The 17,274-nt window shown below is 41.5% G+C and overlaps 3 protein-coding genes across 4 annotated transcripts in view; all 3 read left to right on the top strand.

Moving 5' to 3' along the window:
- Nucleotides 1-1,059: 1,059 nt before the first annotated feature.
- Nucleotides 1,060-5,093, top strand: mgat1a (alpha-1,3-mannosyl-glycoprotein 2-beta-N-acetylglucosaminyltransferase a). The gene is made up of 3 exons (XM_042424079.1): nt 1,060-1,292; nt 2,246-3,165; nt 3,738-5,093. Exons 2-3 carry the CDS (start codon nt 2,533-2,535, stop codon nt 4,434-4,436), a joined length of 1,332 nt encoding a protein of 443 aa, XP_042280013.1. The 5' UTR covers nt 1,060-1,292; nt 2,246-2,532; the 3' UTR covers nt 4,437-5,093.
- An 884-nt stretch (nt 5,094-5,977) lies between these two features.
- Nucleotides 5,978-12,743, top strand: sh3bp5la (SH3-binding domain protein 5-like, a). Its single transcript, XM_042423925.1, has 6 exons — nt 5,978-6,900; nt 8,802-8,864; nt 9,261-9,389; nt 9,546-9,710; nt 10,132-10,305; nt 10,602-12,743. Exons 1-6 carry the CDS (start codon nt 6,673-6,675, stop codon nt 11,157-11,159), a joined length of 1,317 nt encoding a protein of 438 aa, XP_042279859.1. The 5' UTR covers nt 5,978-6,672; the 3' UTR covers nt 11,160-12,743.
- A 645-nt stretch (nt 12,744-13,388) lies between these two features.
- gabbr1a (gamma-aminobutyric acid (GABA) B receptor, 1a) overlaps nt 13,389-17,274 on the top strand; it is a 72,345-nt gene continuing 68,459 nt past the window's right edge. The window contains exons 1-3 of one of the 2 annotated variants that reach the window (XM_042423923.1): nt 13,389-13,714; nt 16,144-16,230; nt 16,493-16,557. In XM_042423923.1, the coding sequence (XP_042279857.1) occupies nt 16,152-16,230; nt 16,493-16,557 (144 nt within the window). In that variant the 5' untranslated portion in view covers nt 13,389-13,714; nt 16,144-16,151. Of the gene's footprint in view, nt 14,173-16,143; nt 16,231-16,492; nt 16,558-17,274 lie in introns of both variants that reach the window. The other variant, XM_042423922.1, reaches the window with a different exon arrangement.

Here is a 17,274-nt window from a genome sequence, read left to right as displayed (position 1 = left end):
CTTACAAAAAGCAGTGTGTAGACGGGGGTCACGTTTCAGATATGTATGAGTTGTTAACAGCTCCACTAAATAGTGTTTTTTCCTTCTAAACTTCTCACATGGTTTCATTTCAATAAATGTTCAAATGATCCAATATTTCACCAAAAATCAAAGATTAGAGAAAAAGTCCAAAAGCTGAAAACAGATTTGTGTATTACAACTTTGTTTTCTCTTCTTTCCTCTCCCATTGATCATCTCACGACCCCTCAGATTTATCTGCTGACCCTTTGGAGCCACTGGACTAAACAAGCTAACTGTATATAAAGTAGTTCAAACTAGCTCCACCTCTAGCAGCTACAACAGTAACATGCTGTTAACACACTGATGCTTCAGTGTTAATAAGCTAATGATGTCATAATATATCAGTCAGAGGGATGAACTGAGTAGGCCTACTTTTACTTAAACAGGCTACATTTTGCTGTTAATAGCCTACTTATATACTTTTACTTAAATAGGATTTTTAATGCAGGACTTTTACTTTTAATTGAGTATTTTTTACATTGCTGTGTTGCTATTTTTAAGTAGGTAAAGGATCTGAGTACTTCTTCCATTACTGCTGCTGAAATGCCTTATAGACATTAATAAAATGCAAAAACACTACTGAGCTCTGCCCTCACTGTTATACATCATTTGTTTGTCATCAGGTTGATAGAAGGGAAGGGATATATATTCCTCCATCCAACCAATACACATTTGCCTTTCTCTTGAGACTGAAAATGCAAATTACATGCACTTCTCTGCAACTCAAGTGGAAAAAAACAGAGATAGTACTGTTACAGTAGCTAGGTCTATATTCAATTAAAATCCACATCTGATAATTGGTGGCCTCCTTTTCTCTCTATTACCATATTTTGGAGCCACAATGTGTGAGAGCAGACAATAAATCTCCACAAAGACATGAAAGGCTGCAGTGTCTTAATTAGCTCCACAGAGAGCAGCAGCCAGCCGCCAAAGTGTTGCGTAATTTCTCAAGGTGACAGTTAGGGCGGGACTTCCCGTGACTGCTCGCTACCCAGGAAGTCGTCGTTGCACTTTTTTTTTTCTCCCTCCGCCTCTTCCTCCAGTCTTGCGAGAAACAAGAAAAAACTAAGGAACGACAAGTTGCTTTGATAGCTGGGAAACTAGCAAGAGAGCAACTCTACACCGGCTCCAGACGTCCTCTCGGCTCCTGTTTGTTCAACTTGAGGGGCTGTCATCGAAGAAACGGCGGAGAAATGGCCACAAGAGGAGGAGGAAGTGGTCACATTGTCAGGGTAAGGGCTAATTTCAACACGCTCCTCCTCAAGCTACTGTATTTACAGTCTAACCTGTGTGTCGAGCAGCCGGGAAGACGGTGAGATCAATAAGCAGTGGTTATTGTTGTGTTTCAGTCTAAATAACTGGTTTATTTCGCCTGTTTGTCGACGCAGCTACAGGTGATAAGAGGAAATCGATAAGAGGCAGTTGGGTGAATCATCACTCAAGTTTACATAAAGCAACTTCCTACGAAATACAAATTACCATATGTTTGATGACATTACCTGATTTCCTGGTTTCATTGGAGCCAGCCAAGTTCCAGGTTGATCACTGATGACATTGTTTTATTAATCTTTCATTGAGTCAGTTTTCACTTTTGATTTTATTGCCGGTATGCACCTCTCAGCCTCAAACGATAAAAAAACAACAACTCATTAACAAGGGTGATGAAAGCCAGTAGCAAAATGATTGGCACACAGCAGAGAAGTCTAGCTGAGCTGTACAACAAATATTATCATCATATCTGGCAGCACCCACCCCCCTGCCCTCTGTTTCCTGCCTCAGACAACCATCAGTCGAAACTAACTAACTTCTCTTTCATATTCTCTCCCATTTCACTGCTCAACTCTAGAAAGTACAAGTAACGTCAGCACATCTCCAACCATCCCTGTTTTTCCTCTTTTTTTTCCTTCACTAATATTGTAACTTGTGTACTTCATGTGTTCACCTTATACTCTTGTATTTATATGTGTTTTTTATTATGTTTAGTTATGTATGTGTGTTGTTTTTTTTATCTTGTGTGTCGCCCCGTGTTGTTTTTTATTGCTACTGCAGCAGAACTTATTACCCCTGGGGACAAATAAAAGTCCTGAATTTGAACATTGTTTCATTGTCACATGTTATTTCCAGTTCGGTGTCACTTTTACTGCAATCTTTTATTTTCTTAAAGTACATCTTCTTATTATTACAGATGCAAGCGGATATTCGTAGTTGAGGATCTGCCAGAAGCACAACTTTACCCCAAGATGAGCTCTGCCCTCCATCATATTTCAGCAGTCTTTGCCTACGTTGACACTATATCGTGTCAGAGTAACAGTGAGCCAACAAGGTGTGACTCCAGATCTCTGATCATGCTCTTGTGATGATACACAGGCTACCCTTCCCGTATCCTGTTCCTATTGTCTGCAACAAGGACACGTCCTTCTATTCAGACCCTGTCCTCCTGATCCCCCCTCCCTCCCTTTGATTTTCTGGGCCATGCTCCGCAAGAGAGGTTCTCTCATTCTTTGTGGTACGTTCCTGTTTATCACCTGGAACGCCATACTGGTGCTTCTGCTGTGGGGCAGACCCCCGCCTGGCCAGCCGGGCGACCCCGGCCGAGAGCACAGGGAACTGGCTGAAAGGCCGACTAATGATGTGCTGGGAGATATGCTCCGTATGGCAGACACGGTTGAAGCAGAGCTTGAAAGGCAAAAACAAATTCTGCTGCAGATCCAGAATCGCCAGTCACTATGGGAGCCGTCGAACATAAACGGACCCAATGTTGTCATCCCCCGTCAGCCTGTCATTCCTATCCTGGTTATGGCCTGTAACAGGGTCACTGTGAGGCGCTGCTTGGACAAACTCCTGGAGCACCGTCCTTCAGCAGAGCTTTACCCAATCATAGTGAGCCAGGACTGTGGACACGCTGAGACGGCGGAGGTGATTCGCTCTTATGGAAATCAAGTAACTCACCTGAAACAGCCGGACTTGTCGGATATCGCTGTGCCACCCGCGCACAAGAAGTTTCAGGGTTACTACAAAATCTCCAGGCATTACCGCTGGGCTCTCAACCAAGTGTTCAAGACTCAGTCTCACTCCTCTGTTGTCATCGTAGAGGATGACCTGGAGGTAATCATTATGTTCATTTGTGTCATTAAATTGCAGTTAACACTTTTTAGAGGTATTACATGATATTCAAAAGCCCAGTAATACATTTTAAGGGTTTTTTTTATATGAATAAATACACAATGCATAAGTTCCATATACGTTATCCTTAAAACTAGGGCTGCAGCTAACAGTTATTTTTAGTATTGATTATTCTGTTGATTATTTTCTCAATTAATCAATTAGTCGTTTGGTCTATAAAATGTCAGAAAATGGTGAAAAATGTTGATCACTGTTTCCCAAAGCCCAAGATGACACTCTCAAATGTCTTGTTTTGTCCTATCCAACAGTCCATAACCCACAGATATTTAGTTTTATTGTCATATAGAACCAAAGAAATCAGAAAATATTCACATTTGAGAAGCTGGAATAAGAGAATTTGGACATTTTTACTCAAAAATAGTTGGAGATTAATTTAATAGTTGGCAACTAACTGATTAATCGACTAATTGTTGCAGCTGCACTTAAGACAACTGATTTCACTTGTTGACATGGCTCACGTAAACTGAAACTAAATTATTCATCTCCTACTCTAGGTGGCACCAGACTTCTTTGAGTACTTCCAAGCCTTGCTGCCACTTCTGAAATCTGACCCTAGTCTGTGGTGTGTGTCAGCCTGGAATGACAATGGCAGGGATGGCTACGTGGATCCAGGGAAGGCAAACTTGCTCTACCGGACAGACTTCTTCCCCGGGTTAGGGTGGATGCTCCTTAAAGAGGTGTGGGAGGAGCTGGAGCCCAAGTGGCCCGCTTCATTCTGGGACGACTGGATGCGTCAGCCCGAGCAGCGTCGCGACCGTGCCTGCATCCGCCCAGAGATCTCACGGACTATTACCTTTGGGCGGCAAGGCGTGAGTCTGGGTCAGTTTTTTGACAAGTACCTGCGTTACATTAAACTGAATACCGAATTTGTGCCTTTCACAGAGTTAGACCTGAGTTACTTGAAGGAGGAAACATACAGAGAAAAGTTTGAGAAGGAAGTTTATAGTGCTCCTGTGGTTACATATGAAGGTGTCAAGCAGGGGAAGCTAAAAGGACCCGGGCCCTTTCGCCTTCAATACTCTAGCAAGGACAGTTTCAAAGTGATGGCCAAAAACCTGGGAATCATGGATGACTTGAAGTCTGGAGTCCCAAGGGCAGGATACAGAGGGGTTGTCAGCTTCATCTCAAGAGGACAGAGAGTCTTCTTAGCCCCTCCTCCAGGATGGACCAAGTATGATACCACCTGGAGCTGATAATCCAGAAGAAAACCTATGTGCAGTAGCCTTTTTGTAATCTCTAAAAGGCCATTGGGGAGAGCATTCCAGACCAAAGACTGATGTTGTTTAAGTTTCTCTTTGAATGATATGTACTCAAGTTAATTGTCCTTGATAATGCAGAATGGATTGTCCCTCTTTCTGGTGTAGGGCTATTGCCAATGCCACTCAGGTCTTTTTCATATTCCAAAACATTTCTTACAGTGTATAATACAGCCTAAACAGCTTGTCAGACAAAACTGCTGTAATTCACCAGAGATCTATTTTTATACTATGCTAATTGTGCACATGACATTCATCAATGCATTCAATGCAATTCCTAGTTTGCCACTTTTGTTTGAATTATTTGCAATTTCTGGTAGCCTATTTATGTCTGGTACAAATATGAAAACATAATCTGTGGTATGGTTGCTTATGGTGGTGGTCACTGGTCATAACTGCAGTATAATCTGTCATTTGATTCTCATTGTTTATGTCCTCTATGAAAATCAGTTCTTCCCAAATACACTTTAATGTCAAATAATTTTGATTCTTGATGATTCTTCAATGTAGTACTACTTGCAGGCCTGTTAACTTGCAAACTCCATTGTGTGTGTTTATATATTTTTGGAATAAAAAACCAATACACAATCTAGATTTTTAACTACTAATTCATTTTCAGTTTACAGTTAAATATTTGTACTTTCTACTCCACTACATTTTATTTGACAGCTTTAGTTACTTTTCAGATGAAGATTTGACATAATGGATAATATAACAAGCTTTTAAAATACAACACATTGTAAAAGATAAAACCAGTTGTTTCCAACCTTTTTTGCTTTTGACATCTTACAAAAAGCAGTGTGTAGTTGGGGTCACATTTCAGATGTCTATGAGTTGTTAACAGCTCCACCAAATAGTGATTTTTCCCTCTAAACTTCTCACATGGTTTAATTTCAATAAATATTCAAATGATCCAATTTTTCACCAAAAATCAAAGATTAGAGAAAAAGTCCAAAAACTGAAAACAGATTTGTGTATCCGAATTTTTTTTCTCTTCTTTCCTCTCCCATTAATTATCTCAGGACCCCTCTGATTTATCTGGTGACCCTTTGGAGGGGCACGACCCCTAGGTCGGTAACCAGTGAACTAAACTAAGTAGTTCAAACTAGCTCCACCTCCAGCAGCTATAACAGTAACATGCCGTTTACACACTGATGCTTCAGTATTTATAATCTAATGTCATATATGATATTATCAGTCAGAGGGACCAAACCAGTAATTTTACTTTAATACTTTTAACTACATTTTGCTGCTGATAGTTATGTATCTTTATCTAAGTAGGATTTTTCACGCAGGACTTTTGAGGCGGCAGCGTTATCGATAAGATCTGGTTATGTTTAGACATAAAAACCACTTGGTTAGGGTTAGGGAAAGATCATGGTTTGGATTAAAGTGATCACTTGAAACGTGGTGGGTACTTCCGTGATGTCACGCCATCTTCGTCGTCAAGGCAACAGTAAACACCACAACAACGTTACGGGTTTTTTTTTTTATAATAAAATGTCCCGACTCGCAATTGGAAACATGACACTTGCGGCTGGAAACGGGAAGCAAACAGTTGTCTACTACAGCGAAGTCCACTTTTTCAGGGTAATCACACCTGTATGAGAAGGGTCTGAGGAGAGAAGTCTGAGGGGTCTGAAGAGGGGGCTACAGTTGGACCCTCAAGTCTACGGCAGCCGTCCTGCCCCAAACCTTGTAGCGCGTCCGTTTCTAAACAGTACTCGGCTGTTTACTTCATTTGAAATGATGATGTGAGACCGAAATCGCTAGCTAGCTAGCCTAGCTAAAGTAATTGATGAACTCGGGTAAGAGATGGGGGGAAGAACATGCGTGACAAAGGGGACATAGTGATGGTCCTCCTTATACTTTTACTCTCATGACAGATATTTCTCCTCACCTGTTTGCTGTAAAGCAGCCGTTAAATTCTCGCTTACGGCGTTAGCCTTTTAGCATGCTAGGCTAGCTTCGGTGGGCTCGTGTTTCGGCGTGATTTGATATGGCAGATTGCAAACTCAACAACAATCCGTTGGAATTATCTTTAATTTACTCGGGCTTCATTGCACTTATATGTTGTAAATAGGGCCCGGCTTAGGGGTACAATAGCCATCACGTCTGCTGGCGACGGCAACCTTAGCTAACGCTGCTGCTAGCGGAACTTTGTAGGCCCGGGATGGAGCCAGGGGACTTGCGAGAGAGCCCCGCCGGGTCCGGGGAGTCTGATGCTGGGGATTGGAGGGAGGATATTCCCGGCGAGGATCAGGAGGTCAAGGCTGCCGAAACTAATGGAACAACACTAGAATCGGTGCACACCCGAGAGGAAGGCGAGAATGAGAAACAAAAAAGCGTGGGAGAGCAATTACACAGTCCATACGAGGAGGAACTGGACCCCAGAATCCAGGTACAACACCCATCAACATGATGTTTGTTCTGTCTTTTAGGAGGCATTTCTTTCTTTTTTTCAAACTTCTGTGTATTGGGAGTTTTGGTACATGTGTAAATACAATTAAGTTACATGTATTATGTAAGAATATGTTGTACATTGACTTGTGCAAAGGAAATCCAAAAAACAAAAACAGCGAACAAGACAAAAAAGGGACGTCACAAGTATCACCGTAAACACTCTTGTGTTATCAATCAGGCAAACTTTATTTGTACAGGACCTTTTATACAGGTTAGTGCAATTCAAAGTGTGTCACAGATATAGGTCATAGATATGAAAGGAAGAACAAGTGTAGACCGTAAAACCGGAAAAAAACAAACAATTTGACGACGAGAGTTAAAAATGTTGAAAACGTAGTAAAATAAAATAGATTTAAAAGCTACAATATAGTAATAATAAGAAGAAAATAGAGTGAAATAAACCTAGATTAAAGATAACATACCATATCAACCTTCCCTCTCGGTGAAAATTTATATTTTTTTCTAAGTGCTTCATCACATTTTTCAGCAAAGATAAGTAGGCTAGTGGGTTTTTCTGTTTCCAATTTTAATAAAATCAGTCCTCATCATAATAATGTCACTTGACAGCTCTACCATAACAGTTTTAACACCAAAAACAGCCCAAATTGGGTCTGGTTAGAGTTGTTCTTTCTAGCCTCAGACAGAGTTTAGAATATTTTAGTCCTGTATTTAACAATGTTTGGGTAGCTCCAAAACATGTGTGCTAATTAAGCCGGTGTCTGTCCACATCGATCACAGGATGGATTTACTGTAGGAAACATCTTGGAAAGTCTCAGTTTGATGTAATATGTAATATCTAAACTGCAATAATTCATGTCCGGTACATACAGAAGAGGAATGAATGTGTTCTCGGGCCTTTGTCCACTGATCTTCTATGATTTCCACTCCCAGATCTTCCCGTCAGGTTTCTTCTAAATGGTCCAATGTGACTGTACAGTCTATTTGTGCAAGTGCAGTAGTCATTTAACTTCTAACCCTGCATCAAGCCAGGTGGGGATATTAATCTGTCAGGTTGTAATTAGTGATAACGGTACCTGGGTGAGTAATACTGGATTACTGTGTTTAATCCTGATGGAGGAGGTAGCTGTGTGCTGGAATTAATACACTTTTATGATGCATTTTCCTGTATTTAGTGTTCACTTCATAATAAGTACTGTAATCTGTACAAAGTCTGTTATCAGATCAGAAGTGATTATTTTGTCAGGTGGCTCAAAATTGCATCATCCATATCTCTGGCACTATAAAATATAGAGCTGCAACTAACGATTATCTCATTATAGATGAATCTGTTGATTATTTGCTCGATTTAACGATTAGTTGTTGGGTTGTTAAAATGTCAGAAATGGTGGAAAATGTCCATCAATGTTTCCCATTAAGCAAGGTGACGTCTTCAAAATGTCTTGTTTTGTCCACAACTCAAAGATATTCAGTTTACTGTCATAGAAGACAAGAGAGACCAGAAAATATTCACATTTTAGAAGCTGGAATCTGAGAATCTGTATATTTTTCTTTCTTAAACACGACTCAAAACGATGAAGCGATTTTCAAAATAGTTGCTGACTGTTTTAATAGTCGGCAACTAATCAATTAATCAACCAATCGTTGCAGCTCAAGTAACATACCTGTTATGTACATATCATACTAGTTTGTGCTTTTCATCTATGACCATTACATTCAAACAATGGTTGTCTAATTACATGTGATTTAAAAGTAATGGTAACACATGAGACATAAACTGGGGTCCCAGACTTTATATGCAAGAATACTAGTGTAACTTATTTTTTCATAGTTGTTAATAAGGCAGTGAATCAGTACATTATTTTTCCTTTTTCCCCACAGGAAGAGTTGGAGCACCTCAATGAAGCCAGTGCAGAAATCAACAGGCTTGAACTGCAGTTAGATGTAAGTAAAAAAAATACACTTTGCTCCCAATTAAGGAGGTTTGTTCAGTCTTCAAACACGGATCATATAAAACGCTTTGATTCTGACTCAGGAGAACTGTGAAAAACATGTACTATCACCCTGGGAATTACTTGAGAGTCTGTCTCTGCTGCTAAATATTTTATCAATCTACCCAGAAGGTGCTAATCAGTATGATAATTTTGTTTTTGAAATCTTTTTAAGGCAAAGGGTCTGGAAAAGGGAGAACTCTTAAAATGGAAATTGCATTGGTGCTGGTAGTTTGACACCCACTGAGAATCGATTGCTCACTTCCATCCATACTCATGTGTAAAATCTAATCAGTCATTCCATTACAGATCAATCTTATCTTGTCATTTTCATGCATTCTCCATCTAGGACGCTAGATCAGGGTACCGGAAGATCCTCACAGAGTCTGCCAGGAAACTAAACGCTCAGAGCTCTCAGCTTGGTAGCTGCATAGAGAAAGCAAGACCGTATTATGAAGCACGCCGCCTTGCGAAAGAGGTATGCACATAAAAAGGGAAACCAGAGTATGTAAGAAATGTTCTTTATCTGCTCTTTGATAGAGATCCGGTTGTTATTGAACAGAAAATAACACGGGGTCGCGTCCTCGTCATAGTTCGCTCCTGTAAGCTGTAAATGGTTGTCTGCTCTCTGTAGGCTCAGCAGGAGACCCAGAAGGCAGCTTTGAGCTACGAGAGAGCGGTTTCTATGCACACGGCTGCCAGGGAGATGGTCTATGTGGCAGAGCAGGGCTTGATGGCTGATGGAAAGAACACCCTGGATCCCACCTGGCAGGAGATGCTCAACCACGCTACCTCCAAGGTAACGAAGAGGAGGAGGTACACATGCTATAACACAGAACAGGGTTGAGTGGGCCATGTACAGTAGGTGGTTGTTGTGTCTCACACGGGATGATGCATGTCCTCCAGTGAGGTAAAACGTTGACTGAAAAGAACAAAAAGCAGAAAATGAGAGTGCATCTAAAACATGGTGGATAGTTTCAAAACAGTCACGTCTTCATGATGCGGCAAGTGACATAGGAATAAAACAATAAGCTTAAACAATCAGGTTGTGGTTTATTTGAGCATTTTAACATGTAAAAGATGAACAAATTCAGTAGTTTGGGAGAAAAATGATGCTGATGGAACTACAGGGGCAGACTTAAGGTTGTTGCTCTGGTCTCTGGCTCATGTGTGTGTGTGTGTGTGTGTGTTTACATCCGGCTCCTGCGCGTCTCTCACAGGTGAACGAAGCCGAGGAGGAGCGACTCCGCAGTGAGAGGGAGCACATGCGCGTCACCCACGCATGCCAGGAGGCCGAGGCTCGGGTTCAGATGCTGCAGAAGTCCCTCAAAAGAGTCATCCTGAAGTCCAAACCTTACTTTGAGCTCAAAGCGCAGTTCAACCACATTCTGGAGGTAATGCGGACATACAAAGCCCAGTAATATCTCTGTTCGTGAAACCATGAGCACATAGGAGACATTCTGTCTGGTGTAAACTGTATTTTTTCACTCCTAGTTTACCATTCTGACAAAAAAAAAATCAGTGTGTCTAATGGAGTTGTAAATATGCTGCTGACATGGCAAAAAATGCTCTAATACATTCTGAAATTTATGGATTTATTCAAGGTCACTGGTGGGTTATTTTCCTGTTTGGCATAAAATCAATGTTGAAATTGATGATGAAAGTTGCTCTGCCCTCTGTGTGACTCCAGGAGAACAAAACCAAAGTGCTGCAGCTGGAACAGCACGTGGCTAAAGTGAAGACCCGCTATTCCATCGCCCTGCGAAACTTGGAGCAAATCAGCGAGCAGATCCACGCTCAGAGGGGGAGGGACCAGGCCGAGGGAGGGCGCCCCACTGTCTGCGGTGGGCGGAGCCCCCCTGTCGGAGCGGAGTCTGACATCAGGGTTCAGGAAGAAGGTGGAGCCTGCGGTGGTGGCGTGACGGGGAAAGATCGAACGGATGCAGCCATCAATCTGGTGGAGAAATACAAGGAGAAGGAGAATGAAAAGGAGAGGGAGAGGGAGCGGGAGCGGGCGGGGTCGGATTCCCTTTCGGTCTTCAGCCTGCAGACCATCGCTTCCGACTTGGAGAAATATGACTCCATCGAGCACCTCGGGGACCTGAGCGATGTCGGGAGCGTAACTGGGGATGAGGTGGAGAAAGAGAGAGGCGGAGTGATGGATAGAAGAGACAAGCTGACGGAAACAAGCTCCAAAGAGCGCCAGCAGCAGTTCCACAAGCAACACCACCGCAGCTTCAGTTTGTGAGGCTGTCATAGATACAACAACTATATAACATTGTAAAAGTAAAATCTTGAGTTTTAAGTGATTCAGAGTAGGGATAAAGATCCCTACTTCATCGGTACCAACCAAAGTATAAGACCGTGAATTAGCTGAAAATGTAAAACTGGAGCGATCCAGTTGTAGGTGTATGATATTCAGTGTAAATAAGCACATGTACGTTGACTGACAACACATTATTCTAAGGCTGACACTGACATTGCAACCTAGTTAGAACACTACTGGAATCTACAGAGCTTACATCCCTCCAGGACAAGTATACTGTATATTCACTCCTTCTGAGGGAACTGGGGAAAAAAAAAAATGTTCTTGAGCATGAAGGAACAGGGAAGAAATTTTAAAAGCCTTGTTTGAACTGACATATTTAGAAAGGCGTTGTTTCCTCCTTCTTCCCAGGCTAATTGTTGATCTAATTTGGTGAGAGTGGTGAAAAACAAAACCTTCCATTGTTTTCCCACCAGTCTTGTCGAGTCTCATCAGTGATTCCTCTTAAGGTAGAGGATCACCAGGCCCCCCCCCCCCTCTCTATCCACCCTTCATCAAGTTAGTGTTTAGGGAAAAATGACAAAGACGATTCTCTGTCGGTGCAGAGCGAAAGCATGCTTGCGTTCACGTTTCGTATATATTTATTTCCTGTAAAATGCTGCAAGTCGTTATTTTGGCACAAGAGAATGCGTTTTTCGAGAATTCCTGAAATCACGAATGGAACAAATGGAGTCTGAAGATGATAAAGAGCCTCTGACTCCATTTGACTGTTTCCACTCTGACAGCATGCACTCCTGTTAGCTATTTAAATAGACAGTTTATGACATGTATGTAGGGCTACATGATGAAACTGAATACTGACAGCGTTAAAGCTAGATGCCATGTCTTCTTATTTTATCTGTTATGCTGTAGTCTTATGATGCAAAAGCCTTTCCCAAATGTGTATTATTTGAACATTGTTTACATTTGCTGAAGTGGATTTCTTTGGCCTTTTTATCTTTTTTTTTTAATTATTATTATTATTATTATTATTTGGTTGTAATTTGAAGTGTGCCTTTCCACAGAACAAGTAACAAATTAAGCCTGAGATGAACTTTGCTGTAAACTAATTCTTAAAAAAAAAAAAGAATACCCTGAGTCACACAAGCACTGTTTTTCCGATAAGACTTAAAAGAGTTTATTTTTTTTGTTTTAATTTCTGTATTTTCTTTATTTTATTGTACTTTGCTTGTCAAAGTGTGAGATGCAAAACAAAAAAAAGTCAAGAAATGACTTGTAAATGTATGTAATTATTACAAAGCTGGAAAATATTGACATGTACAGTTACATGTGTCGCTGATTTGAATATTTGACATTTTTGTTGTACAGCAGAATACATGAATACAGTCTCTCCTCTGTATTTAAATCATTTACTGTTGCAGTTGATCTGAAACACCTCACCTTCACTGCTGTCTTAACGATATGTCGTCACCCTTTTAAGGACATCTGTGAGTTAGTCAGTGTCACTTAATGTTTCCAATGTATGCATTGTCATAACTATAATCAATAAAACAGATCATACTTCTTTGGCCTGTGTGATTCACATGTTTTCTATAGAATTGTATTTCAAGAGGCAGGATTGAAGAGGAAGAGGGATGGTGAGAGGCAGAGGGAGAGGTTATGTATTCCTCAGCCTTGCTTCAATTATTCAGCAGATATATAAATATGAAGCAGGATGCTGATCTCAATAGATGGCAGAACAGGAGCAGAGAATGGTGGAAAAGACAGAAAGAGGAGATAAAGGAGTCGATAGGCTTTGAGTTAATAGATGACCAGTGTTGTAGAAATAACTGATTGCTGCTTCGTTGACTTAAGCTCCGAGGAGCTTTAGAAAAAGGGCTTTACAATGTAGTCACTGTTAATACCACAGCGCCATATCTGCACCTCCACCCGTGTCTAGTCTTCCTGCCGTGATATAATTATTCACGGTGGGATAAATCCACAAGCTTATCATAAATCCAAAGCCTCCGCTCCTTCAGATTCATTATGATATTCCGCTGTTGTGGGCCTAGAACTGAGCGTGTTTCATCTTGGGAAGGAGGAGAGAGAGAAGAAAAAAAAACAAAAAACAGATAAATGCGTGAGCAAGGGACTGTTACGCACGGTGCGTCTCCATCATGACGTCGTGAATTAGCTCAAGATTGTACAGAGGGGGGGGGGGGGGGGGGAGGAAAAAAAAGGAGGAGAGTGTGGTGAATCGGTGTTTCGTCGTGTACGGGGATGCGTTTGTATATAGTGCATGTATATTTTTTGTATGGATTTTTGTCATTTCTTACCTTTGCCATGCGTAACTGCAATACATGGAAAGATCCCGAATAAGATCCGTTTTGTTTTTGTAACAGTCTGTTTACGCACGGAGCAGCTTGCACATTTATAGCCATATTAATATAGCCATAAAAAATCGTTGCAAAGATGCATATTTTTACCAAATAATCCGACACTGGTCTTTCCACCCGGAGGACGTACTGTTATCTTGACTGAGCGCATCGAAACTAATAGTAAGTACACATGCTACAGCTTTGCTTCAGGGGGCTATATGCTACTATTACTGTAGGTCGCAATATTAGACTACATCTATTCAGAAATTGCTCCATTTGCCATGTAGATAATCTAGACGAATGCCAAATTCGTTCCACATTATGTATGCAAGGGCCATTCATTGTCGATGGGCACAGGCCACATTTGTTTTGAGTTCCCTCTTGTAAGAAACCATCACAATCCTGTCTGCAGTTACATTTATACGCTTTAGAAAGAGAGAATACCAGGGGGATAATGTGCACCTTTTTAAAACATCATCCAGCCGGTGTAAGGAGGTGACATGTTATATTCTAGACGCTACTTTTGAGACCCATTCAGATGGGGACTATACGGGCGAGCGTCTTCTGGTCGGCCTTCCTCTACAGGCCATCACGGATTCCCTCGTCAACAGCCGACAAGTAACTACCGGCAGCATACGGTTGGTGGCACCCTTACTGTGACCCTCACGTCTCAATAGTTCATGCTCAGCCATGCACAAAATACAGCATTTGAGTCTATGTGCATGTGCCCCGTGTGGCCCTGCTAAGAGCTTAAAAATAGCAATTATGGAGTGTGTGTGCTGTTTTTGGTGTCGAAATGGACCGGAGCAATCCTTTCCATTGCAGCTTCCGGCATTAAAAACACACAAATAAGTAGGCAGTATGTATGCAACATTATAGGTGGAGCTGAAAGTGGATGTTTCTGCAGCAGCTGCAATGTTTTGGAGCAGTGAAGGCGCTGTCCGTGGTGCTGAAGCCTTAATTGCATTTAAAGCTTGAGGCTAGTTGACGGGCCCCCTTCTCCTGTCTGCTCAGTGCCATTGCAGCCACATTGCTGATGGACTTAGCTGGCTTTGTGCTGGTTAGGCTGCCTCATCCGTGCAACACTCACTCACGTCGTTTGCTTTCATCCGGCTCAGTGTGTGATCGCTAATATTTATGACTCCTGCTGGGCTGTCCTTCTTTCTCCCTCTTTTCTCTCCACTGCCTCCCCTCCCTCCTTTCCTACACAGGACAAATGCACACACACTGTATACTGCCAACACACACACACACACACACACACACACACACACACACACACACACACACACACACACACACACACACACACTGGTGGTGTCTACCTCCTGCATGCTTTTTGTCAGTGAACTCTAAAATACACTGGATAATGCTAATGGAGTATCCAGCAGAGTCTTCTGTCTGTCTTCCACAAGGAAGCTTCAGTGCCATCTGTCTCCCTCACTGTGGTACTTTGCTTTGTTATGTCCCCCCCCTCCCACCCACACCCCCCGACAGACACACACACACACACACACACACACACACACACACACACACACACACATACACACACACACACACACTCCACCCCCTTACTCACCCCCTTACTGCCTTGTTAAGTGCGAGAGAGTATGGATGTGTTTATGTTTGTGCATGTGTGACAGCCTCATAAAGCAACATTTATTATTCAAAACTGCAAATGAGCAGCTATATATAGTTTGTTTATCGTTGATACAGTCGTGTATGGTTTGTGTGTGTTTCCCTGCCTGCCAGCACTTGAGGCGCTGTGGCTCACGGGACTCAAGGGTCTTTTGACTTTTTGCTGGTTTGCATAGCACACTCATTCTGTACTTGTGAAATATGCACGTTAGGCTGCCAGTGTGACAGGTAAGTGGCCTGTTGTTTTACCATTCCTGTTAAGCAGGTGGATTTAAGAGAGGATTAATGACCTAACTTGCTCACATTTGGACAATACTTATTTGTTTTTGTTGATATTATTTACTGATTTCATTGTAAATTCAGCCTTTAAAAGCTGTCAACGCACCTAAAAAGCACCTTCCTGCTTTGCAACCAAGAGCTTTTGTGTCCAGTCTACAAGCTGTGCCAGGTACTTTTCCACCATTACACAGAGAAAACGCTAACATCTATTGAGTCTGTCTTGGTTCGAAATGTTTTCTATGAGCAACCTCTTTGCAAAAAATATCAGCATGAGCCATCAAAACCTCAGCTAAAACCTTGTATAGAGTGTCTTTGAAATGATGCAAAGCTGGCTGTCAACTGAACCTGAGCTGTCTACACTGTAAATACAAATAGAAGCAGAGAAAAGTGGGCTCATACTGCTGCTCATCCTCTCTATGCACTCAGGTAGGTTGAAAAGGGAGCTTTCTTTTTTTTGCCAAAAAAAAGTTGATGCATCCCTTTTAGGGAGGACAGCAGTGATCCGAAAACGACTGTAGTGCAGCATGAATACTGTAAGAATATTTTCTCAGTAACCCCTTTTCTCCTTTTGTCTCCTGTTTCCTTTTCTGTCTTTCTCCAAAACCCTCAATTTCCTCGTCACACTTCCCTATTTTCTTATAAAACCCCTCTCTGTCTCTCTCTCTGTCTCTCTCTTCCTTCTCTTTCAGATCCAGAGATGGCACGGCTATTGTTTCTGATTATGCTCTATGCTCTTCCATCCCTTGTTGTGCCCATACATAATTCATCAACTGGAGGTAATTTGCGTGTATTTGCGTGAATCTGTCTGTGTTTGTTGTGTGTGTGTTTACAATATGCATTAATGTACAGAAGTAACTCCATAGAGATTGCTAAGTGACCTGAATGAAGAGCTGTAATTTGTGCAGTGAAGAAGGCGTCAGTTAAATTGACAATATATCATCTTGCTGTAATATATCTACATTATCGGGGACAGAGCTCTCCCTCTCTGCTCTGGTTCCTTCTTCCTTCATTCTTCTTCCTTTTCTCTTTTTTTCCCAGGCTGTGCAATCATCCGGCCTCCCAGGGATGGGGGGATCCGCTACAGAGGCCTGACACAAGAGCAGGTACAGAGAATGCTGTTACTGCACCAGATCTAAATTACAGAGCCTGGCCTGTCAAATCAAACACATTAAACCTGCACTTGGCTTGAAAATGTCCCAAAGAAATAATAAAGGATTGAAGAAATTTAACAGCTAACACTCACTATTAGTCATCAATACATTATCAGCTGGCGGTTAGTACATTAGTACTTTAGCTAATAATGTAATACTAATAATGTTGGCTAATGATAATCCCATTATCCGCTGACATTTTATTACATCATTAATCAAAATGTTCTCACGTTATTACTTAAAGAAATATAGTTTAGTGTGTTAGAAACGTAATTAGAGGAACATTTTATGACATTTCTAAATGTTATACACAATCAGTAGCTACAGAGCGATCTGCTGGCTCTAATGGCTCATGTGTGTAATGTCCTGGATCAGCTGCAACCTCTGACCTTTGTCACATCACACATCCAGCTCTCACTCTAATGTTTCTACATTTCATTCAACTGTGAACTGTTTGACAAAGCAGATTTGTAAAAAAAAACACACACATACACACACCAGGATTACATGTGAGGCAAAGAGAAACATACTAAAATGTGAACATGTATGCACCATGAGACTAAAATTAAATACTAATCATTACTCATGATGGGGAGTACTATTACTCAGCCTGTGAAAACTGTGGCCTTGGGAAAGACGACACATTTTTAACAGACAACTTGTGTTACA

The sequence above is a fragment of the Thunnus maccoyii genome, chromosome 10 (assembly GCF_910596095.1).
Source record: "Thunnus maccoyii chromosome 10, fThuMac1.1, whole genome shotgun sequence".
Taxonomy (NCBI): Eukaryota; Metazoa; Chordata; class Actinopteri; order Scombriformes; family Scombridae; genus Thunnus; species Thunnus maccoyii.
Note: the sequence above shows the minus strand (reverse complement) of the source record. Positions and strands in the feature narration are given on the sequence as shown.

Excerpts from the sequence above, each read along its gene's own strand:
- mgat1a (XM_042424079.1), top strand. The coding sequence starts at position 2,533 with ATGCTCCGCAAGAGAGGTTCTCTCATTCTTTGTGGTACGTTCCTGTTT. Across the intron at positions 3,166-3,737 it reads TCGTAGAGGATGACCTGGAG|GTGGCACCAGACTTCTTTGA; the intron begins GTAATCATTATG and ends CTCCTACTCTAG.
- sh3bp5la (XM_042423925.1), top strand. The coding sequence starts at position 6,673 with ATGGAGCCAGGGGACTTGCGAGAGAGCCCCGCCGGGTCCGGGGAGTCT. Across the intron at positions 6,901-8,801 it reads AACTGGACCCCAGAATCCAG|GAAGAGTTGGAGCACCTCAA; the intron begins GTACAACACCCA and ends TTTTCCCCACAG. Across the intron at positions 10,306-10,601 it reads AGTTCAACCACATTCTGGAG|GAGAACAAAACCAAAGTGCT; the intron begins GTAATGCGGACA and ends GTGTGACTCCAG.